At 41.1% G+C, this 25,511-nt stretch overlaps 1 protein-coding gene across 1 annotated transcript in view; it reads right to left on the reverse strand.

Moving 5' to 3' along the window:
* The window catches only part of ADAM12 (ADAM metallopeptidase domain 12), a 167,805-nt gene that overhangs the window by 104,779 nt on the left and 37,515 nt on the right, over nt 1–25,511 (reverse strand). The window contains exon 3 of the mRNA XM_042863889.1: nt 18,961–19,034. Within this exon, the coding sequence (XP_042719823.1) occupies nt 18,961–19,034 (74 nt within the window). The remainder of the gene's footprint in view (nt 1–18,960; nt 19,035–25,511) is intronic.

Raw genomic sequence — 25,511 nt, forward strand, 5'->3', positions numbered from 1 at the left:
TTCTTAGCTCCATTTACAGTCCGAGTTTGCCTTTGCCTAGAATGTGTGTTATTCGATCCTGCACGCCTCTCAGCCAGACCCTGAATGCTTCATTTATTAAGCTGATATTATTTCCTCTGTAGGCAAACGAAAGGATTCACAGCTGATGATTCGGACTGCTTGCTAAACAGCTGGGTCTCCTTCCAAGCCTTTTTCACGCTATGCCTTCTCTCATGCTCGAGAGTCCAGCTAACTTATACAAATTCTTCAGCTGAGGGAACAAATTAAGACACTGGAATCCAAACCACTTTAGATTGGCATCCGCATGCAACTGCTGAATGTCCTTAAGCCATAACAAAGCTGTCATGGAGATTAGACACCTATTTTCAAAACCTTTATGGAAGTTGTCCACCCCAGCCCAGCTGGTCACACTGCTGAAGTGTCACTCCCTATGTCCTTCCAATAGAGCCACACACCATGGTCATCACTCTAATTACAGACTTAACCAGCACGAGGATGGCTCTCCAATGCTGGGATTTGCTGAGCGTACTTTGCACTGTAGGCTGCTTTCCCTGCTCAGTCTCCACGTGGTCCCTCAGTATGATTTCTCATTCCGCCAAGCTCACTTCTGAAGAGGCCACTGGAGAAAAAGCAGGCAGACATGGACTGCAGGTCTGCCTTGGAGGTCACATAATCCTCTGCTGGATCTGCATTTCCAAGTACCAGCTTCCTACAAATGACAAATAGCACAGCAGAATGCCTGAAATCAAATAAACTTGGCTAATTATCAAGGGAATGATCACTGTGACAGTGAAATATGATGATTTATGAGGTCAAGTGTTTTCTTCAAAGAAACGTGTTTGAAAATGATATTAGAAGCTTGACTTAGACAGATTGCAGGGAACTGACCAACACTATCTTCAAAGATTTTCCCCCATAGAAATCAGTCATTGTACTACACAACACTTGCATGGACACAAATGCAAAAATAATTTAATGCTTATTTTGACTTCTCTTCCTGTACAAACATAATTAGTACTGATCCATACTGGAATACTAATCAGATTTGTGCACACCTTTTCTTGCAAGCTGAGGTCTTAAATTATGAAATGTTAAGTTTAAGACAAGTTGAAAAAAACAAAACATTAGTGGCAGAAATATTTTAAAGCGTCACCTCCAGATGATTTGAAATTGATAAAGTAATATTTTCTAGTCAGCACTAAGACTTCCTCATTAAGTATTACAGATAGATTGTATCTTTGCTTTCAGAGAGCTCAACATATTTACGTGCTTTGATTCCACTCAAAATCAACAGTATGAAGGACTGAGTTACCACTTACTGGCCATGCAGCCTGAGACGTACCTCACCAGAGACAACAAAAGTTCACCCAACATCCTGAGTATCTGACCTAATACTGACATTTTTTTCCTCAAATAAATAAAGTATGCTGTTGCTTCACAAACATGACATGCTAGATTGTGAAAGAACCACAGTAATGAATGACTGCAAGGAATCGTTTGGTAACAAATGCTGACTTCAGAAGAGTGCATGTAACTTCAGTTCAGTTCATCTCAGATTGAAAAATTCCCAGAATCTTATAATAAACCCAAAGCCTCCAAACTAGAAGCCCAGAAGTCATACAACTCTCTTGTGCCACAGAACAGCAAAAGGGATCAAAGCTTTGCCACTGCCACCTTAGATCCCTCCATCAGCAGCAGGTTTTCTGGCTAAAAATGACCAGCTCTACCTGCAGACATTTGTACTTATCTACTTCTGTGTTATGAAGGAGAACCCATGTTACTGGCTATCAAAATCAATAGAGCTTTATAAGATAATAAAAAATATTATGTTCAAACAATCTAGATAATGGCCTGCTAGATACAATATTCCTCATAAATTAAGAACAGTTCCACCCAGATAAGTGTACAGATGTGTATCATTACCCGTGTCCATCCAGATGTTCTGGAAATCATTCACTATACTTACATTCCATAACTATAGCAATAGTTACGTTCTGTAAACACCCCATAATTTATTGTGTTTTTAATTGCTATAGGAGTGAAACTAGATGTTTAAAACATGTTCTTTCTGGTGATGTCATGATGCAACAATCTTCAAATGTGACCAGAATAACAGCCATAGGCATGAAGAAAGCACTCATACTGCAATTAGTAGGACAGTGCCTATCATGGCTACAGACCATGATATGATGGACATCTTTGGATATCATGATTATAAATTTACTATGCAAAGGTGGGCAATTAATCATTTAGTTAATGTTGAATGCTGGGCAATTATAGCTGTTCATTCTAATATACTTTCTCTAATATGTGTTGCGTGAGATTACCAGCTACTGTAAATCAACATAGCTCAGTTAAAATCAATGGCCCTACACCAAATTATGTCAATGACAGATATTCTCTACTGGCTTCATTGGTCTTATTTTCCAGCTCTGTCCAACTTGTACTACTCACTTTGCCTGCCCCTGCCATGCTGTCTGAGACTGTAATATAGTGTCATTGTGTCAAGCTGAGGCATACCTTATAACAGAGAAGAAACAAGAAGATGGAATTTGTTAAAAAGAGTGATGGCAGCTGCGAGATGTCAGCTGTACTTGTAATAATAAAGCATTCTTCTGGGGAGCACAAAACCAAATTTTTCAGTAATTAATACAGAAACCAAGCTAAGTCAGGAACACAAGCCAAGAGTGATAACATGAGCATTTTTTAGTAGTAGAACATAATCCATGTATTTTTTCTGGCTTACAATATTACTGCTTACATTCTTTCAAGGCATCTGAATTTATATTATGTTCTTAGATACAACTCCACCCTTCAGGCACTGAACTTCTCTGTACATCTTCAAATGTCTATCTGTTCTTTTGACATATCAAACTTTCACACTGGATAGAGAAGTTGTTTTTTCCAGCTGAATTCTCACCTTGAAAGTGCCCACTTGAAGAAACCTTTTAAATGCATCCAGCACCAAAGTGTGCTACAACAGTGCATCACCCTTCCGAAAGGGTACTCTAAAACCCTGCTGAACTGATGACTGAAGACTGCTCCAGGAAAAAAAAAAAAAAAGAAAAAAAAAGAAAAAAAGGCTCTTGTAAAAGATAAAGAAAACTGCGATTTCACATTAATATCAGCAGACTTTGATCTGGCAATATATCTACCAAATGTTATTCCGGTATCACATTCTAAATCTTCGTCTCTAAAATGATGTGGATTGTCAGAGCTTCATACATAAATTCATAATAGAACATCTTTAATTTCACGCAAATGACAGTCCTAAATGGCTCTAGTAAAACAGTCACTGTCTCTTTCTACTGTAAATTTGAAAGTCCTTATAGTTTTTCATGAACTCTAAGGATGAGTGGAATTCCAGCTACTGTCATGGGCTTGGCCTTGCACTGCACTTCCATACCAAAACATAGGGCTTCAATGCAAAAACAAGTGATAGAAAGGAAAAGTTTTAGAAGTTCTGGAATAAAATTCTCTATTAAATCACGACACAAAACATACTAACTTATTCTAGATGGCCCTTTCATTTCCTCAATTAAAATGTTTGTCTCATTCTCATTTAGGGATTTTTCCAGAAATGCTTGTAGGACGGAGCAATTGGAAGCCAAGGGATTTCCCAGCTCTGCTCCTGTGACCATGCTGCTATCCTACATATTTTGCTCATTTATCATGTGGCCAGGTTGTAGTTGTAGTGTGAATGTACAGTGACGGACCTCAAAGTGCCCATAATTTGGAATGCTGCTTGCTAAACATCATTAGCATCACAGCAAAGCACTCGCAGAGTCAGAGTTTCACCAAGGCTGGAAAAGACCTCCAAGACCATCCAGTCCAACCTTCCACCTGTCACCAATATACCCCACTAAAAGATGTTCCTCAGCACAATATTTAAACATTTCTTGAACACCTCCAGGGCAGTTTCTCCACCAGCCCCTGGGGAGCCCATTCCATTCCAGTGCCTGATCACTCTTTTGGAGAAGCTTTTCCTAGCATCCATCCTGAATCTCCCCTGGTGCGACTTGAGGCCATTCGCTGCCTACTGTTTTGCATTATAAGGACAAACACATGCTGCCTGCTGAGCTACAGGGTACTTACAGGATATGAATCAAATATGACAAGGATGTCACAAGTCTGATCAGTTCATAATAAATGTAACTCTGACATCATTAAATAAGCTTTACTGGGGAGTCAGAAACGAACTCACTGCTGCTGACACAGGCGTTCCACTTTCTTTTTTTCCCACTGAAAACCACAGACTCAATTGAAACATTTACAAAAGTGGGCCTTGGAAATCACCACTATATAATTAGGACCTGTAACATAGGATAAAATTACTACATTTATAGTTCAGAGACCATGTGAACACATGCAATGAACTCCCTCAAGCAAGAAAAGACTTTCAGAGATACAGAAATTCAGGAATACAGAGCCAAGAGTGTCTGTGACCATTCTTAAACAGTAATGAGTAGTTCTCAAAAGTGAAAGACAAATCAGTGGAAGAAACAAATGGTGCTATTATGCTTCTTGCATGCAACAGAATAGAAACAGGACAAATGAAATTCACCTCTGAGAACATTAAAATGATAAAGAAATCATAGCTAAGGGTCAGGCACACTCCTCATTCCTATTGACCCATTGGAAAGATTCAAAAAGGAAGCATTTCTTAAGTGTCTCTCGATGCCTTTATTTCAGAATAAGAGTGTTATGGTCCTTCTGCATTTAGGACAACACTGCTCAAAATATATTTGTGAGTGTGAATGTAAGAATCAGCCCTTAAAAGTTTTCTTTTAGGTTGATGATAGATGTATCACATGAATTAGCTGTGTCCTAGCAACAACATAGTCTTGCTAAACCCAGGCAATTGGAAAATCAGTCAAATTCAGAAACAATTAAGATTAAATGTCATAACTGACAAGATATGAAAAATACTAGGCCTTTCTAATTTAACCTTCTTTTATTATTCCCATCTCCATATATTTTGCAGTGATTCATGGAATGACATTAGTAGTACACAGAAATAAATTAGAATTGACTTTTGCTAAAATATCTGAATAGTACATTAGCTCTTCTCAAAGTGTGCCTGAGTGGAGTTCTCATTCTCCTCTGAACCAAATTCATGCAGCCAATACAAAGAATCAATGTACCCAAGCTCCAAATCGGGCTGCCTTAGTGGCTAACATTATGTTGCATCCTAAAATTCTTTCTAAGCTTGAAGGCTTCTAATTTTTCCATGACTGGACTCCTTATCGTTATTAGGTCTTTGTTCAGTTGCTAGTGGATGCAAAGGCTCCTGTCTATGCTCCATTTGACAGAATCCTGTCCTCCTAAATCTTATGTTTCTAGTCTCTATTTTTCCATAGAAAACAGAGTTGCTTCCTCTTCTGTACAAGCGTCAAGAAACTAAACCTGCCAGTCCATCCTGGCTTCAATAAGATTAATTCTTTATGACCCAAAAGAAAGTTAAAAATTACACATTTCTACAGAATCAGCATATTTTGAAATCTATTAAGCTGTTAAGTCCCATTTTATCTTTCTGTTATGACATATTTTCCAGTACTTTTCTCTTTACCATGGATTTTGTAAAGCAAAGAATCTATCCTGTGACCAGCCTGTTCTCTCGTTCTCTCCCATTTTCTACATGTTGTCTACCTTTCTACCTCTTCTCTTTAAAAAACTTTTTTTTTTTTTTTTTAATTCAGAAAACTGAAAATAATGTGGAGAACAGAGAGGAGTTTCCCGTGGCTGATGCTATCACAGATCTACAAGCTAAAATGACTTTAGATGAGTAATGTGCCCCTATGACCTGATTCTTCCTGTACAATATTAAATTAGGCACTGCCACGTCATGTTGTTTTCCTTATATCTCATTCCTGATACAGCTTCCTAACAGGACAGACAGAGTCTCAGCCTCCAACGCCAGCTGAGCACTCTACATCCTATGTGGTGAAACAATTCTGCTGCTGTGTTGTGCACATTTCACTCCTTTAGTTGTATTGTCAATCGCATATTTACCATTATTCATTTGTTTGGACTGAGCTATTATCTTAATTTCTCCTTATCTCTGGATTGCAGTAATCCTTTCTTAATAAATTCGGTTCTTAGAATGCCTCTGGGAGTGAAAATCAAAGCAAATTTCAGCAGCCTGGTTGAGTGCATCCGTGATCTTCTGACTTCCAAGGCTCACATGGTGACATTGCCTTCATCCAACAGAACTTCTGAGGTTTAAGATTTAATTTCCTTTTTAAGGGAAGGAAGAGTTCAGGTTGTAGAATGCAAACTCACTGACCAAAACTCACTGATTTCTCAACAAACAAACAGGGAAGGAAGGAAAGAAGTAAGGAAGGCAGGGAGGGAGGCAGGAAGGAAGGAAGTCAGGGAGGAAAAACAGTAATGCAAAATTTTAGGGACCTGCAGTTCTTGGAGATTTCCACTATCACTTGCTGAATTTTCAGAGACATAACTGCCCTTGGATGATCTTCAGGAAATACAGCAGAAGCCATAGAGCTGGGATCAGACCTCGGGATCTGAGTCTCTTGCAAAACATGCAGCTCTGCATGTTGATAACTCTCCCCATAGTCTCCCCGTTTCGAAAATCCATACCTTTTTTAATAAGAGGATTATGGCAAAGCCAACAAAAGAGAGATTTTCTCCTTCAGCTCTATTGCCAAAACTGAGGATGTTCTCCTGCTGAACTGAGACTAGGTAAGGATAAAGCCTCTCTTTTAACTCTCAAACACTGACAGACTACTCAAAACCTACCTGGTGAAACCGTGTGCGAGGGATACTATGACTTCAGCTAACTCTGAGAATGGGTGTAAGCATGAATAAGGAAATGAATAAAATGACTACACCTCCAACTGTCTTATCAAAACATTGGTGTATATCAGGGAAATCTATAAAATTCACCCCACTGCAAAAAGCCTATGTGGAAATCCCATGCTGCCAAAACCCTGGAGATGTGTTTTCAGTACAATGCACCGTCTGATACAATTCCTTTACTCCTGAAGTAACTTTTACCCTGCTTGAACTTCATTATAAAATGCATAAAGAAGCAAAGAAGAATATTTGAGATGAAAAGGGCAGCCACGCTATGATTAAATGTGTGTGGTAGTGGCAGAGCTTGTCAGTAAACAAGAAAAGCAGCTTTCCAGTAAGCCAAGACAAGGCATCCACCTCTCTGCAGACTTCTGATATTCTAAGGACAATTTCCAAAGAGAAAGCTAATATTCCTCCAATACTTCCTGTTTTCAAGTAAAACATCTGTACTTTTGCAGAACAGGATTCAGTTCTGAAGATGTACCAACAAGTAAATTATTCATGCCTGAAGAGATAAAAGACAGAACGTATCAGACAGAGTAAAATATTTAGGCTCCCCCTGGCTCTGTGAGTGCGATCACACACATACACTAACTGGTCATATTGGGAATCAAAATGAGTTAAATTAAATGGTACAAACTATGAATATGAGATACAGAAAGATCATCAAAAATGAGAGCCCTGCTGTACCTACATTCAGCCTTTCATGTTGAAATAGTTCAAACAGAATTAAACAAAGATGCAATTAATCAGCGTTCTTAACGTTGTGCAACTCATCAATACGTGAGGGTAAAACTTCAATGAATCGGGTTGCTTAAAGGGCTGCTAAACGCATCAATATTCAATTAAATACTGTTAATAAAGCCATTAAAAGAGAATTAACAGGGGTTTACACAAGAAGTGCCTCTGTCTGACATCAGGTGGCTCTTCAAACATTTTCCAAAGAAATACACTAAAGAGCTATTAAAATATTTATGCAATGTTTGCATTAGTTCTATTTAACAGGCATAACAGAAAAAATATCAGCAGTTTGCAATGCTTCGTTTCTCAGCGCCACATCATTATCCACTAGTTACAAGAGGTAAAGAAAAGTTTTAGAATATTAAAGCTTTTTGTTCCCAAGACAAGATCTCTAAATCCTTCATTAAAGCCCCTCGCTCCACCAAAACTGGATGTTGCCAAATATGTGTTGGGAAGCCACTATCAGAGGATGCTGCAGCAGGCACCTGGGCTAAAGCTGGCCACCAGGGCTCCCATCTGCTGCTCCAGGTGGCCCCAAAGGACCCCAAGGCCCAATCTGGGCTTGCTGTGAACTCCGGCCTCCCAGGCAAACCCTTCACCAGGAGTTCACAAAGTAAGGAGGATTATTTCATTCAAAGAGATTGTGCTGGTGCAGCAGTTCTGGGCTTCGAGGCTCCTCCTCTATTACCGAGTAACAAAAAGCCCCATAGGACTTGTTAAATTAGCCGAGGTAATGAAGTCCAATTCTGTGTTATTTGCACAGGGACTGGAAAAGATTTCACATTTCCATGTACATAAACAAAACCTGGCTCAGCACGCCAGGGACTTGGGAGGTTTATAAAATATAAAAGACATTCACATTAATCTGTTTAACAATTTATTCTCTACCCTACCCTTTCCTACTAAGTGAATTCATCACTTACTCCATTTATTTACTTGCTGCTGGCCTTACGGCTCCCAGTGCTGGACCCCAAAGCAGTGGGGCTCATCAGTGGGGGCAGTTTGCCCCCTCTCAGGACATGGACAGATGGGGAAAGTGCTGCACACAATCTCCTCTTCTTCTTATGAGAATCTGAGTCTACAGCAACATCACTCTTTAAAGCAAGAAGGAGAGCAAGTCTTTGGGACTGCATCACTGATCTGAGTTAAATTACTATGAAATAAATACCTCCTGGAAAACAAAAAATAAAGCAGTGCCTCTGATGCTGCTCAGGCAATGGAGAGAGCCGGTGTTTTCTTCCCAGGAATTGCTAAACTAGCAGAAAATGTTTTTTTCTTGCAGAACAGCTCAGGCAAACCTTGTCGAGATAAACTTATCTTCGTATTCAGGCATCTGTGTCCCTCTCTCTCTTTTCTCAAGGAATTGTCACTTTCAATTTTTAAAGACACTGTTCTAAATTTTTTTATTCAAAAAGTATTTTCTTTTGAAAATAACACGACCTATTACTTAAAGAAGATCAAAAAGGAGCAATCGGATAAAAATCTCTTACAAAGAAATATTTTCTACAGTAAAATTGTCATACCAAATCACTACACCTCTGAGTTCAAAAAAGTCAACTGCTTGTCGTACTTGAGCAGCATTCCTGCAAACACTTTAGAAAGACATTGATTTGCTGCAATTTACATTCACTAAATAAAGCAGTGAGGATTTTAAAAGGCGCTGCAATTCCTTTATTAACTCAACTTAAACCAAAGTAAAATGAAAATAGCAGCTCCACACTTTTGGCTGCTGTATTTTTTAGTAGGCACTAAGAACTACCAACTTCTTTAACAAAACAAAACAAAAAAAAGCAAAGAAAAGAAAATTCCTTCCACATTCCCCCTCAAATATTCTGGGAACCATTTCTGAGTGCCATCTGATGCTTCCCCAACGCTACCTCATCGCTAGTAATGCGGCATTATCTACTCTACATTTTGGGAAATGGAATGGAGTTGTTGCTAATATCGGGATAGGAGATGTGTTCTGCTTCTCACCTCCTGTGTGGCACTTGGAATCCCTGCTGTTTCCAGCACTGGAATGGGCTGCCCAAAGAGGAGTCCCCATCCCTGGAAGTATGAATGGGGAACTAAGGGACATGGTTTAGTACTGGAATTCAGTAGGTCACACTGAAGGATGGAATGGTAATCTTGAAAATCTTTTCCAACCGAGATGATTCTATGTTAAATTAATTTTTTATTTGTTCATCTAAAACTGCATAAGCTACCCAAAGGATTCATGGAACAAGTTAAATTGCTATAGCTTCCTCCAATCCAGGCCAACCTCTAAATAGATGAGTTGCAAGTCTAATCAAATTATGGTAAACCTAACATTCACCAGCCAGTCTATAATGGGAGATGTGCCCATGCTCCAGACAAATGCAGTGGGTCTGAAGACTCTTATTTTCATTTTGAATCCTCTGCCAAGTTATTGTGCAGTCATCTTTCACCCAGAGATTGTAAGAGTGTCTTTTTTAAGGCCTGTATCCAGCCAGGGGACACATCTAACACAGGAAATGATGTTGCACCGGACTTGACACGTACTGCAAAGAAACAAATGTGTACATTGAATTTATGAGTCACCCCAATACATTTATTAAGTTGTGCTTTTACAACTGGTCTTCATCAAAGATATTTCATCTGTTAGCCAAAGCGTCATCCTTTCTAATGACTCATAATGAAGACTCATTCCATGTAGCTTGAATTTACTGGCTCATCAGCCTCTTGTTCTCAAGGGGCTAAGCTGTTCTTTTCAGCATGTTCACCCTACATACAAGTGGCCATTAACTATACTTTCTCATTATGTAAGAATCAGCTAATCAAGACTGACCAAGAAATAACTGATGTGATTAGAGAAAGACATCTGCTTAGAATTATCCAGATCGCTGTTTCAAAACTGATAAGGCATTTGCTGCCTTAGTAGTATATTATAGCAAGAATAAATGATTTGGGGGGCCGGGGGGGCGAGAAATAGAGTTTGCTTTACCAATCTCTTGGAAGAGAAGAGATGGAGAGCACAAAGGGACTTGTGCTAAAGATTTGTGCTAAGAAAAGGCAGGACCTGTCAGTAAACCACATATCACAGAGCAAAGCAGAGAAACGTTCTAGGCTGTATTTGAGGAGCTGTGTTAAATGCACAGAGTGCTGTTACTTCCATTGTTCTCACAGATGCAATAAATGCCAAATTGTAAAAATATCTCGACTAGTATTCTCTAATTCCCATTCTGTTTTTATTTTCGACTATCTAAAAGAAAAATAATGCTCATATCTATCAAATCCTTCTCCTAGCTAAATCCAAGCAATCCCCTGAAGTCGGAGGGCTGTATGATTAAGCTGTACAAGGCAGCATGCTTTAACATCTTCATAAATGCCACGTACAACTTTTCTGAAGCCAGAAGTTTACTTATTTTGATCTGAAAGCTGGAGATGCAAGCTTCTTCCTTTCCCTCCTTATTACAGAGAAACTGTAATCAGATACGATCATTTCATCACAAGCACTAGAAAAGTGCAGATTCCAGAGCTCTGGTCTGATAAAATACGTACCACGATGGAGACAGCACTGAAACTGACCCTGAAGTAGAACTGTAACTGAACATAACTCTTTATTCTTTTCCCTAGGGAAAAAAAAGAGCATCAGATAGGAGGAGGGCAGTGTGCTTTTACTGGACTGAACCACACTGAGAGAGTGCAAATATGTGGGTCAGATGGAGGAACAGGCAGGCTCTGCTCTCATCCCGAGAGGACTCGGGAAGCGTGAATTGCCAAGTGCAGTCCCATTTAGGGGGAGAGCTGCAGTGTACTCAAGTTACCTTATGCATGCAAAAAGCACAGTTCTACACACAGCCAGGTATGCAGAATTTTTTCACAGCTCCTTCAACGAGCAAGTAGCAGGTAGTAAGATAAAAGCACAAAAATAAGTTGGACCAAATTTTGAAGGAATCTGTCTGGATTACTGAGGCTAGACATCAAAGGGGAGGGGGGGGAAGCCTCCTATTGCCAAGCTCATGTTTCCATATATGTATTTCCTCCACAGTATGACTGTTCATATAGGCTCTGCTTTTTGAATCATCCCTCTTGGCCGATACAGCCATACTCAGTGTTTGCACACCATTTTTCACCTACAGAATACAAATAGGTGACCCCTCACAGCTCAGCAGGATGCAATGCAATGCCAGGGCTGCACGTCCTGCTGCTGCCCACAGCACTGAGCTGGGCAGCTGTTCCCCACGGTGCTTTCGGCCGTCCTCTGCTGCCCCGAGAAACTGCGCTGTCACTTGGACAGGAACTGACATTTTCTGGAAAGAGCCTGGGCTTTCGCGTCCAGGAAAGTATCTGCTTCTCTGAATCCAGCCCCATGCAGGAGATTCTTGTCCTTAAATACCTCGCGTCTGAGTTTTTCCTTTCTTTCTCTCCCTTTTCTTCCTTTTTTTTTTTTTTTTTTTTTCCCCCCCCTCATTTTTTTTTTTCCCCAAAACACCAAATTTTTAACAGAGAGGAAAGCCAGGCGGTGCAGAGGCCCTGCAGACATGCCTGCAGCCTGACTCACCGGCATCGCTCTGAAAGTGCCACAGAACCATGACATCAGTGGGGCTGAGCCGGAGCTGCCCCAGCAAGCATCCCCACAGCTCCTGCCAACATGGGGCACTCAGTTCTCCTCTCCACCAGCCCTCCTGTTTCCTTGTAGTGTGAGAAGTGAGGACTCAAATAGCTTTATGGAGAGGCATGCCATACCTGCCCCTACACCCAGGGCAGAAAGGGAAAGCTCAGAAAGCTGAATTCTGTCATGTCCTGTTGATGGAAATTTGGAGTCACCAACCATGAAGGCGCTCAAGGAACATTCAGACGTCGTGTTGAGGGACATGCTGTAGTGAGAACTATCGGTGATAGGTGGACGGTTGGACTGGATGCTCTTGTAGGTCTTTCCAACCTTGGTGATTCTATGACTCTATGAGCCTTAATTATTGCAAAAAAAGAGAATGCTAAGAAGTCACTCCAATACTTGCACTTTTTTTTACCACATTTTTTTTTCCAGTTTGCACTGATGTGGACATGCACAGCCAGGACATGGCTCATCCCCTCCTGGCAACTCCATTCTGTCTCCTCCACCAACCAGCTAACACCTGGAGGGCAAACACAGGGATGGGACGGCTGCCTACAAGGACTGCAACACAAACAGGTGAGAAATCAATGACGGTGGTGCAGAGCCTGGGATGTTCAAGGACTCCTGCAGCCACACAGACATGGAGAGCAGCTATCAATGCTTCTAGAAACAATCCCTGCAGATTACCCCAAGGGTCTGCAGAAAGTGCTGGGACAGACTGGAGATCAATCGAAGCCCAGGAAGCCCAAATCTGAATTGTTTCCTTTGATTCCTTCATTTCTACATACAACATGAAATCACCAAGAATCCATGTGAAGTACTGCAGTGTACTCTGTGTTTACTAAACCTCTATAAAAATAAATACATCAAACAGGGAACACTTCAAGTGATTTAAGTAGCTGGCACCTTTCCCTATAACATTTTGCAAAGAAACACTATTTCTTTCTCTCTGCAAAGCCTTCAGGAGAAGCTGAGATCCTAGGAACTGAGTGTGTGCCAGCAAAATGCCACCAAATGCAAAAATAAAGCCAATTATTGAGACATTAGACATACTGTCACATTCCTGTACTCATCCAAAGGCACTGGATACCTGGGACTGAGCATCAAAGTAAAAATGTCTAATAGGAAATTCAACATGAGGAGTCTCAGCCTCAATTTTGACTTGAAAACCCAGTTACAGTCATAAAATCATAGACTCATAGCATGGCTTACGTTGGAAGGAACCTCAAAGATCACCCACTTCCAAACCCCAGTCCTCCCTGTCCTTCTGAGACCAAGCAACATTTAAAAAAACGTTCTACAGCAGGAGAATCCTCTTGGTTTTCACAGCACATGTTGTGTAAAGAAGACCAGACATCCCGGGTAATGATGGGCCATGTGATGCTGCTCAGTAGAACGCAACGATCTGCTCTTTGCTGCTATTGACACGTTGCTTACTCTTGTTAGAAACAAATACAGAAACCCAGGAAACAAAAGCAGTGTAAAACCTGCCTGAGCAGCAGATAGCAGAAACGTGTGAGGAACACCAGGAGCTCTGTGAGCAAAGCCTGGGTCCAGCTGGACACAGCCCTGTTTGTCCTGCCAGCCGGCAAGGCAACTTGGCATTGGCCATCGCTCCACGGGCAGCAATGGACAACGTGTGCCACATGGGCTGGCTGATGACCGTCAGTGGGAGATGGCAGGCTTTTTAGAAAGCTGTTTTCTCTCTTGTCTCCCCCCTAATTATTTATTTCGCCGTCACAGATGATTACACTCTGCCTGTGTTTCCAGTACCATTACGACAGAGCTGCCTCCAGCAGGCAGCACGGGTCCTGCTGCCCTCTGCCTGCCAGCTTTCCACCCCAGCCTCTGTTGAGCAGTGCTGGAACGAAATGCTGAAATCCTCATACGCTTCAGTACATGAGGAGATTAAAACAGTTCTGAAAATATCACATTCTACTGCTGCTATCTAGGGAATGAAATTTAAAACAGGCACTCTTATTAATTTTTTTTTGGCACCAGCAAGGGTGTTTTCCTCCCTATTATTGTTATATATTTAATTGGAAGGAGCAGATCTAAGGTTCCTCTGAGTGACAGACACTGAACAAGCAGAACCTTGTGTTAACGTGATTCAAAGCTGTCAACTGATGCAGCCTTGGAAAACTACCACTGTCAGGAAAGCAAACGTACAGAGGAAGCTGCCCTACTCATCAGACTTGCTCTCTGCATGCTGTCCAAGCAAGCTCTATAATTCTGTGATAAATGCAGAAATCTTGAACTTCTTGTGCCTCAATTTTCCATGTGAGAAAGAGGGGTGGTTCCCACTGCCCCTGTTTTCTGGGACGTGTCAGAGAAGCTGGTGATGTTGGAGATGATGACATTCAACCACAACAAAGAATACAAGTTCCATTCTCTCTACTTCCAGCATATTGTATCAGTATATAAACATCTCTTGTTTTCCTTACTTTTGGTGTATTTGTATAAGGAGAGGAAAAACAGCTCAAGAAAACAATAATTTCTCCCCTGGTGGATCTGAACCCTTTCACTGTAACATACAACTCAAAAACCACACTGCAAAAGGTCACCCCAACCACACAACGCTGATTCCCACTGCAGAAACCAGCCCGTGCCACTGCTTAAAACTGAGCAAATCTCAACATTTCAGTGCCATTTTTATGCCACCCTTACACCACAAAGCTATACCAAATGCCTGTCCCTTAGTGTCACAGCTCAATGCCAACATCACCAGAGCTGCAGTGCCTGAATCTTTGCATTTTGGTGTGGAGAAAGCTGGTCCTGAGACGTATAGGAAAAATTGATACTGCCATTGAAGAAGCATTAATTGACATTTTTGTCAATTAATAAGAATCCCCAACTGTCAGCAGGCACTGAAGTGCTGCAGTACACTGCTGGCCCCACGTCTGCAGATAACACAGTCAGGGGTCAGTGTTTTTTGGCTAAGTTACAGCACAGACAGTACATTGTGAGACGTCCTACTTCTCTAGTTATATTTGTTTAGCTTTGCTTCCTCTATCCGTACTTGTAGCCATTGATTGTATATAAGCAAGTCAATTCATTAACAGATTTTGTCAGCTATTTTCTTTGGCAGTGGAAATGGGTTGTTTTCCAGCTAAATTAATGAAGCTAGAATGTCACTTGCATGCCAGTCAGCGTTCTTATTCAGAAAGGTCAGGCAGGAAGAAAACAGAGAATTTTTTTTTTCCCTCTCTTTCTTTCTTTTTCTTTTTTAAATCAAAAGGGAATGCAATCATTTCTGAACACAACGGCCTGACTGGAGACAGCTCAGCTTAGCACTGTGAGTGAAGATACCTTGGGTTCCACCTGAGGGTTCCCTGGGCTCTGACAGCACCAGCCCAGCGCTCACCCCACTGCTGCCTCCCACCCGGAGGAACCAGGATGCATTGAAGGATGCACTGCTGCAGACAGCCCTGAAGCCAACCCATCCCACCTCCATGCTGCCTCTCGCAAACCCTCTGCGTATCCCAGCTTTTCCTCCTTGCCCTTCAGGCAAGTCTACGTGGCTCTGGAAGAGCTCACTAACATCTGTTCAAAGTTATATTCCTTTGACATCCATAACTATGACCTTTGTCAGCAAATCATTAAAGCGTGAAATTAACTTGGAAAATCAGTAATTCCGCTGACTTTACCTGGATTACTCATATGTTTAAAGTTAAAAGCACACTTAAGTGCTTTGCTGCAAGCAGACCCACTTCTGACAGTGCAAAACGTTTCCAGTTGCAGAAGAGCAGCCAGTAGTCGCGTGCTGTTCTCCTCTCCAACTCAGATTTAATCTTATGGGGGTTTTGTTTCACCTACACGCTATCAGGACAACTTTCTTCTAAGGCCCATATGCTGCCACCAACCTGAAAGGAATTGCTCTGAGCAGACATTTCCCTGCCCTGCACCACAGAGGCACATCGGTATCACGGCTGCTTTGCACACCAGTCAGCCATCTGCTGCTAGGGCTGGTTTGCTTTGCAGCTGATAGATGACTTGCTGATTCTGGAAATCTCTCCATAAGACAAGTGTTTCTAAAACAGTTAAGGTACTACAGAGCTCAAGGTTCTCAAGAGTGTAATCATATTTTGCAAATAAATCACGGTAAGAAATGTGCTTGCAACTCGCTGGTCGGTTTTCTACGATTGACAAGCTTAATTCAAAGCAAATAATTTAGGTTTTGCAATTACAAACGTGCAGTGCCTGAACATTAATCACTGGATTATTTAATGAATAAATGCAAAAGTAAACTTAACAGCTGGAAAACATTGAGAGGATTTCAAATCTTAAGCTGTGAAATTAGGCACCAGCAAACCTCCCAGAACGAATATGTTGCCCTACAACTATGAACACATCTTGCTGAGTCTAAAAATCAGACATACACCAAATTGATATTAAATATTTCCATAGATAACAGATGGTTTAACACATCAGTCTTCACTTGGGGTTGCCTAATACATCTGAATCATGTTTTGAAATATAACTGAAGGTTTGGAAAATCTCTAAGGTTTTCAATAAATGGATTTTAATGTCAAGGCTACTCAAAGCAGCTGTTTCTACTAAGTATGTAAAATCATATCCAGTTTTTTGTTATTGGCTTTTTTTTTTTTTTTTCCCCATGATCCAATGCAGAAATAATGTAATTAGGGGTCTCATCCACCTCCACCCCTACCACCCTCCAAGGAATAACATGCTTTACATGAAACTACAGTAAAACAACAGCACACGTCTCAGAGCTTCATATGCATTGTCACTAACTGCTCAAGAAAATATGTTTGCGTTCAGCACACTACTTGCACTTAAAGCAGTGGCTGCTCCAGTACTCATCATCATGGCTTTCAAGATATTTGAGCTGCGTGGCTCGTGCCGATGTCAGGAAGATGGAGCAGGCTGCAGCACACAGCTCCTGCCTTGCTTTACAGTGCTCGGCCCATTATTTGTCCTGAAAGCAGGGATCGGTAATACTAACTGAAGAAAAGGGAATAATGATTCTGCAAAGCCATGACCAGCTTCTGTGGTTTGGGATCTGTAAGCTGTCTTGTATGCTACAAACCCCAAACACAGGCAAGGCTAACCTCAATGTCTTACAGTAGCATGTTGAACCTTGTGTTGGCATCACCATACAGAGCTCTTCTAGAAATGAGCCTTCTGGGGGGCATCCCACCACAGAGATAGATAAATTAGAAAATAGCCATTCAGAAATATTGTATTTCTGAAGTTGAGCTCAGAAATCTCCAAATCCGATTAGTCTAACAGATGTTCATAAGAGCTAATTTACAGTCCTGTCGTCCTCTGCTTTTAAAAGAGATGGAGACTGCATGTTACAATTTTCTAAATCTGATTTATTATAGGTACAAGAGAATTTGGTATGTTCAGCAAGGCCCATATTAGCAATTTTATGTTCTTTTAATCACTGACATGGAATGCAAATAGTTTCCTCAATTGCTGCATACTTCACATTCCTAAGGGAAGGCACACCCTTTGACAAAGATTAAGAGAATATAAAGTTAAATCCCTGTTTACTAAATGAATTAAATCCTCTTTTAGTTGCTGAAGCAGAGCAATTTATGCATTGGGGATCTACGTTCCCTTCAAGGATAGGAAATGAACAACAAAGAAATATTGAAAATAACATTAAGGAAGCTCACAGTTTGGTCCTAATGTTGAATAATAAAGTGAACTTCATTCTATCCCTGCTGGGTAATGTTAGAGTTTCTCCAAATGTCTGGAAATAAAAAGCATTCTGCATTGTGTCAATACTCTGGAGAGGTGCCCCACCATTTTGCAGTGAGGACAGCAGTCAACAGCCCAAGGCAGTGCGTTTACATTTGCTTTCACATGCATGTTTCCTCCTCCATGACACCTAAAGCTGCACCTCTTAAATCTTTGGTCTTTCTACTACAGTAAAAAAACACCTCTGCTGCTTTAACATCACCAGGAGGGAAACCTCCTGAAAACACGTTGATCCTTACTAACATTTTGGGATAAGTTCTCCCTACGTCACGAATAATCTTTGATATTTCATTGATGAGTCACATGTAGCTGTCCTGATCTGGATTCCCACAATGTACTCTTGAGGGAATGAGATGGTAAACTAAGATCAGTGACTTTGGTTCTGCTTCTCATGTGCTTCCAAAGAGAAGCGGCTTCATTTCTGGATGGTTCTGTACCACTGGACCCTCTCTGCAGCATCTCCCAGAATCTACCTCTGAGAGCTTCAGGACACGAGCAGAAGTTATTAAGAACACGTCGAAGAAGATGCAGTATTTACAGCCCACCAAGAAGTGTTCAGGCTCAACTGTGACTGTGAGCTTCATGAGCAGTGCAACCACCCCACCACAGCACGTTGCCAACAAATCCACTGAGCTCGCACCTAATGGTCCAGCAGAGGTTAAGCCTCATCACTTGGCTCATGCTTCCAAGCAGACAACCATGGTTATTGCATGGAGGTGACCATGATCACATGAAGCACCAGGAAGGTAAAGTTCTCAAAAACATTCTCAAGGTTGTAGGATTTTCCACATTAATGTAAATAAAATGCCCTACTACTGCAGGAAAGGGGGGCAAATCCAAACAAAATAAGAACAATGATCAGAAAGAAAACACAGAGAAGCAGCACTTTTGTTTCCAGCCCCACTTAAATGCAATCACAAATACCAGTTCATGCTTTCTAAGCACAATGCAAATGCACACAACCCAAACTGCAAAACATTCAGGTTAGGGACAAGGAGCAAACTTGGCTGGGGGTTGATTTTAAAACATCAGTGTAAGCATTACAATCTCTCTCTAGAAATACCAGTGCAAAATGAACATGCATCAGAGGTACTCACTCATTCCTCTCCAGGTGGATGACCAGACGTTGCCCTTCAGCTTGTACTACCAACTGCAGCAAGGACGGGTGGTTCTGCAAGAAGAAAACAGAGCTGGCTGAGCCCAAATGCAGATCCCATCTCCATTTCCGCAAGCTATCTGATACAGTTGGGAATTGTCTCTTTTTTTCCTTTCCATATAACACACACCGAGATTAAACACTGATACAAACTCTTAGTGATGCTCAACCTTCCCGTAACCCTTTGTAAAGTAAGGCAGAGGTAATCAGATTTGCACTTCACCTGCCCATCTCTGGTTAAAGTGACCAGGCTGGGAGCTGGTGGCTCTCAAACCTCCTCAGTATGTCACATACTTGTGTGCAGGGCCCCACAAGCGACGCAGATCTGAGACCCTCCTGGAAACCAAACAACAAGCAGTCGTACTGAACTACTTCCTCCCTGTGAACACCTACATATTTTAATACGTGCTGCATAACTTTTCAGAAGGAATAATTCATATTTTGTAAAAACTACAAGAATTGGTGTTAGAGCAATCAGAAGTACTGCTAAAAATATTATTCAGGATCACTATGAACAACACACAAGGTACTTGCACATACACGATATGCAAGGCAATGATCTAAACAAGCCATCAGCAGCAGAGCACACACAAATCCCAGTTCACACCGTGTGAGGCAGGGTCAGGACATCTGGACTGCATTTCCAGCCCCAACACGACCATGTGCAGTCTTCATATCACTGCACTCTGACTGTCACACAAGTTGTTTTTCATCTCCGGTGTCTGAAGGTGGATTCACTTCTTTTGGGGCAGAGGGGCCAACCCTCCATGCACTTACACGGGCCCTTCATGCACCAAACAACAAGGCACAGTTTACCATATGTGTTACCCTTAATCCAAAAGTCTGCACTCCCAAGCATGTTAAGACTGTTTACACTTAACTTACATTTCATTAAACAAACTTACTAGATTGCGAGACAGTATTTCCTTGTTTTGAAACTCTACAGTAGCTCAATAAATCAGTTGTTCCTCTGCAAGCTCAGTACGCTTTTCTGAATATTTATACCAGCCAGTTGCAGAACTAAGGCTGTCTAATCTGTAGGGGGATTGTGTTTAGTTGATTTATCGAGAAATAGGTTGGAATCTGCGATTGCTGCAGCGGTGCTGTGATGGAGCCCTGGCTGTGCAGCTGCTGGAGCACCCGCACATGCAGTGCCAGGGTTTGAAAGCGGTTTGAAAAACTGTGGATGTTTATTAAAAAGTGAAATTATGAGGGGAGTATCACAGACTAAACAAAATGGTAAGTTTTTTTTACAGTAAAAAATAGCTGACAACTCCCTGGTGCTCTCAAGCGTTATTAGTCATAGAATCACAGAACAATTAAGGTTGGAGGAGATCTCTGAGACCTCCAAGCCCAGCCCCAGCCTACCCCCACCATGCCCCCCCGTGCTACATCCCCATGGCTCTAGAACACCTCCAGGGACACTGATCCCACCATTCCCTGCACAGCTGTGCCAATGCCCGACCACTCCTAAGCACAGATTGTGACTGAAATACCATCTCTTACACAAAACAGAAACAATATTGAAATTCTGCATCTCCATAAACTTCGCAGCAATGAGATCCCACTAGAATGCTAACTAAAAGCTTCAGATGATGCTTGGCATGCAGAGAACACATGGGAGTCATTTATTGGCATGAGTATTTAGAGGCGATGTCGATTAACACTTTAATATTAGTGCATTGGTTCCAAGCCTCGTAAGATATACACACTATTGAGTTTTGAGAGTAGGATACAATTAATACACAGTAGATAATAAAGATATTGCAGGGTTCCTTTCAGTTGAAGGCCCTCTGTTAGCACGTAAATGATAACCATGTTTCCTCATGAATTCTCAGTGGTACTCACTCTGCAGTCGATTGCTGTTACCACATAATACAGTTAGAAAGGAGCTGCAGAATAAGGCAGCCTGTTACAGGATGAAAACTATCTCCTGGAGAATTCCTGAAGCTGACACTTCAGCACAATGCCCCTGGTTGGGATGTTGGACTGCTTTGCTTGAGACCCAGGTTTGGTTCCCTTCTCTCTCATAGAAATAGTGTTCAAGCAAGCGGCTCATTTTCTCTTTTGCCCCCCAGGAAGAGATGTAACTATATGTATTCCAATTCTGTCTGCTAGTCATAAGTATGATGAAGCAAAAACTACAGACAGCTCTAGTGGCATTTGGAAACACAAAAATTGTGTTAAAATGATAAATTTCTAATGTGAAATAAAAATGATCATCCAAGAAAGAGTATTTTTTGCCTTGCTAAGGTATACCTTTGTGAAATGAAATGAATGAATATCTTTGTCTTACCTTTTTCTTTTCTGCACTGGTGAACTTCTTGCCCACTTTTGCTGCTAGACCTTAAAAACTCATTTCCAGTCGCATGAGGCATCGTAGTACTCTCTCCTTATAATCAGTATTTTCAAAACCGAGTTGCAAGATGAAATGGGAATTACTGTAAACACTGATATTCAAAAGCTATTTTATATCTTCTGTTTAGAATAATGAATAGAAGCATATTTTGAGCGCACACTCTTCTGCTTAGAACCTTTTATCAAGAACCTTGTTATGACTTCCTTGAGAATCACAGAAAACAACTTCTGTGTCGATACCAAAACTTGCCCTACATCTGATTGCTTTGAAATTATCAAGTGGGGAAAAAAGTCAATTAAAATTAACCTTATCAGACCATTTAGACCCTAACGGTTAACACCGTAAAAAATATCATATTGACATGATAACAGATAATCAGAAATGTTTCAACCTTCATTTCCCTACGGATTTGTGTTTTCTAGTTCTTTCCACTCTAACTACTATTTGCTCCTGTCCCATTGCAATACGTATTTGGTGGCATATTTCATCAGTGCACACAAACTGCTCCTTGATATCCTAAGAGGCAGAGCAGACTTGAGGATGATCAAAGTAAGACTTTTGGCCATTTCCCCCCCTTATGCTGAAATAAATTAATGATGCAGTGTGATGCACTTTCAGCTAACGCCAAGCAAGAGCTCTCTCTGACAAAGCACACGATAAATGCTTTCTTGGACAACTGGAGCCCCGTGAGGCTGTAGCCTGTTTTGAATCAGAGCTGTTTGCTTGTTGTCTCACAACAGAACACAAATCAATACACAGAAGTGAAGGTAGTTTAATTAACACATGCTTTTAAATACTTTTAAGTGCTCCTACCCCTCTTCCATTCACATCCATCTCTAGATCTTCAGTTAGAAAAAGAAGAGAAGGGATGTTCTGGGGACACCTGGTGATGGTGGCCCAATCCAACTCTACCCCTGTTGGAGCACCCACACTCCACTGTGGGAGCAGCCAACTTCCAGCTGATCTGAGTTGCTGCACCCTGGATTATTTTGCACTTTGCTTACCCTTTCTGCCACTTTCTTCCAACATGCCTCTGCAAAATGGACCATTTTTCACTCTCTTGTCTTTCTCTGCTCACTATGTAAACTGTTATAGAGCTGGGAGTTGGACTCGATGATCCTTATGGGTCTCTACTAATTCAGGATATTCTATGATTCTGTGTTTTAAAGGTATGCTGCCTAAACACTGGTGAGCAGATAAGCACCTTCCCTCTGGTGAAGGCATCAAGGCGTTACAGGAACAGTAGCTCAAAAATAGCAATAAAGTTTTTTCCTTGGCTTCTCAGGTTTCATCGCATCAGTATGAATATCAACCCAGAATCTCAGCAGCAGGTCTTGAACTTTTATTGCTTTCATGGATTGCTTTCTAATAATGTTGATAAAATAACCACCCCCAAAAATTTCAATTTTTATGCCCGAAAGACTGGTAGCAATGGACTTGGAGTAGATTTGTTCACCTTGGTGGGATGCCCATTCTGGAATTTCAATTCAAAGTAGTTGTCACTGAGCATATTTTTCTGCACATTAATCTAGGAAAAAGTCTTAATCACTGCTGGATCATCTCTTCCTTTGGGCTGTGGATTTGGCACGCACTGCAATCATGCTGCAGCGCTGTTAGCTTTTCCCTTGATACTGACTGTTGAGATGGAGATAGAATATTTTGAGTCATTTCTCATTACATCTGCAGAGAGAGAAAACTGATGAAGTGGACAATTGTAGTGCATATGATTTTACACCTTCCTCTCTATAATGGGTTTTCATTGGATTAAGATATGCGAGTTCAACTAGTACATACAACATTGAAGAAAAAAATATTCTAGCAAGCAAATGATAGAAATGAAAGGAACTACCTAAAGAAAAGACAAAGTATGTAAATGAATTAATGCTTCTACTTTGAGTTCATTTTGAAAGACAAACGCATTTTTAGCTGTCTCAGATGTCCAAATCCAGTATTCAAGAATAGGGATCAGCATGAGAAATAGAACTAAAAGGGATTATTTTGTTTCTCTGGTTTCAAATAAAGTTTTAAATAATGTCCTTACATGGTAGATTGAAACAGGCGGATTTGTTTAATCCAGCAAGGTGCTTTCCACTCTCTCCAGAACAGCTGCTAACTATGCTAAAGCCAACCTCACAACGGGGACAACTTTGCATGTGCCATTAAGTTGGCCATAGCCCGACCCATGTGATGTGTCAGGCGACAGTTTGCATGAACTGTCCCAACTCCTCACTGGTGGGACATTCCTAGACTGAAATGGGTTGAAATGGGCAAGATTGGAAAGAAATGCCTTCTAACTTCTCACAGAATCACAGGAGTTGGAAGGGACCTCAAGAGACCATCAAGTCCATCCCCCTGCCAAAGCAGTTCCCCACGACAGGTCACACAGGCAGGCTGCAGAATATTTCCATGGAAGGAGACTCCGCAATCTCTCTGAGCAACCTTTTCCAGTGCTCCATCACCCTTACCATAAAGAAATACTTCTGCACGTTAGTACAGAACTTCCTATGTTCAAGTTTTAGGCCATTGCTCCTTGTCCTATAGCCACACACCACTGAGAAGAGCCTGGCTTCATCCATTTGATCCCACCCCCCTTAGATATTTATAAACATTCATCGGATCCCCTGTCAATCTTCTCCAGGTTGAACCAGGTTACTTGGCCTTTCCTTATACCAGAGATGCTCCAGGCCCTTTAAAGATGTAAGAGGTGAGCATGATTTGTTCTGACCAGCTCCCACCAAAGCAGCTTGGCTGTGCCATGAATGTTGTCATGGATGGTGGTTTAACACAGTGTTATACAAGGCAGCTGGATGCAGAAGCAAATCAGCATTTGTTTTTGAAAACAGATGAATAGTGAAGAGACATCTTCAAAGGGCAGAGAAACCTGAGTGCACTTCTGAGCCTTCAGCACGCATTTAGACTTAAGCTAACTACATTGCTCATTCATGCAGACCATGACTATTGGCCAGTGGAGACCGTTGCATTGACACACGTCACATGAGAGTAGATGATGTGATAGTTCAAATACTCTACACAGAGAAAAACTGAGGAAATTTGTTTAATTCATAGAGCCTTAACCTGTGCAAAAGGCACCAAGATTTAATACAAGAATACGATCACATTTATTTTACCCCCTATGTTTCTGAGAAGATAAATTCCACCACACGTACACACACACAGTGTTTATGTTATCTCTTAGGCATACCTCTGGAAATGATGGACGTTTGAGATGCATCAGATAGTTACACTCTGCAGAAACCTAGATACCTTTACTTGCATCTGAATAGCTAGCATCAGGAATTAGAAATTTCATAACCAAGGAAAGAGTATATTATTTCCAGTAGGGATAAATTCTATACCATTTTGTACTAACTGCATGAAAATATGTTTTTGTCCATTATTTGTCACACACTGATATTCTGCCTTGTGCCTCCACAAGCAGCAAAGTATGCTTATAGGAACAAAATCCTGGAGCTGGTATTACTTCTCCACTATCTGTAATATGCAAGGAAGGAAAAGCTGGGAAATCTATAAGAAATAAAGCCACCTGGGGGATCTTACCCTGATAACAGGAATTCAATCCAATAAGCTGCAATGCAAGCTGCCTACAAAGTATATACAGTTAAGCTAATTACAAACAGCAAAGAATACAGTAGATTGCATGCACTGGTTTTAAATCTATAAAGGTTTCTTCCTTTCTTTTGGCTTTTCTTTAGAAGTGAACACAAGAGGCTATGTTTCTTGTAAACACCTCCAAAAGCAAGTGATATTTCACGCAGACATGAAAAGTCTAAACATTTAATTCATATTCTTTTGCAGGTTCCTCAGGGCAGTGATCTCAGCTGTGCTTTCCTTACTGTCAAATGACAAGCGTGTATCCCTGTGGCTATATATCATAAGTAGCAGCACAAGAGAGCAGAGGGGTTTGCAGCAGATTATTTTTAACTGAGCAGCAACGAATCACAGCCCCTTAACAAATTGGTTGAGCCACTCCAGTAATGCACAAAACCAAAGAGCTCCAACTTTGTTCCCAACATTAAAATACAGTTACTCTTTGAAAACAGACTGTACTATTCGCTTTCATGCTGGCAATGCAAACAGATGTAAGATCCTTCTATCTGGAAGGCATGATTTCT

Source organism: Lagopus leucura, unplaced genomic scaffold, assembly GCF_019238085.1.
Source record: "Lagopus leucura isolate 7727_CA_CO unplaced genomic scaffold, USGS_WTPT01 Super-Scaffold_741, whole genome shotgun sequence".
NCBI lineage: Eukaryota > Metazoa > Chordata > Aves > Galliformes > Phasianidae > Lagopus > Lagopus leucura.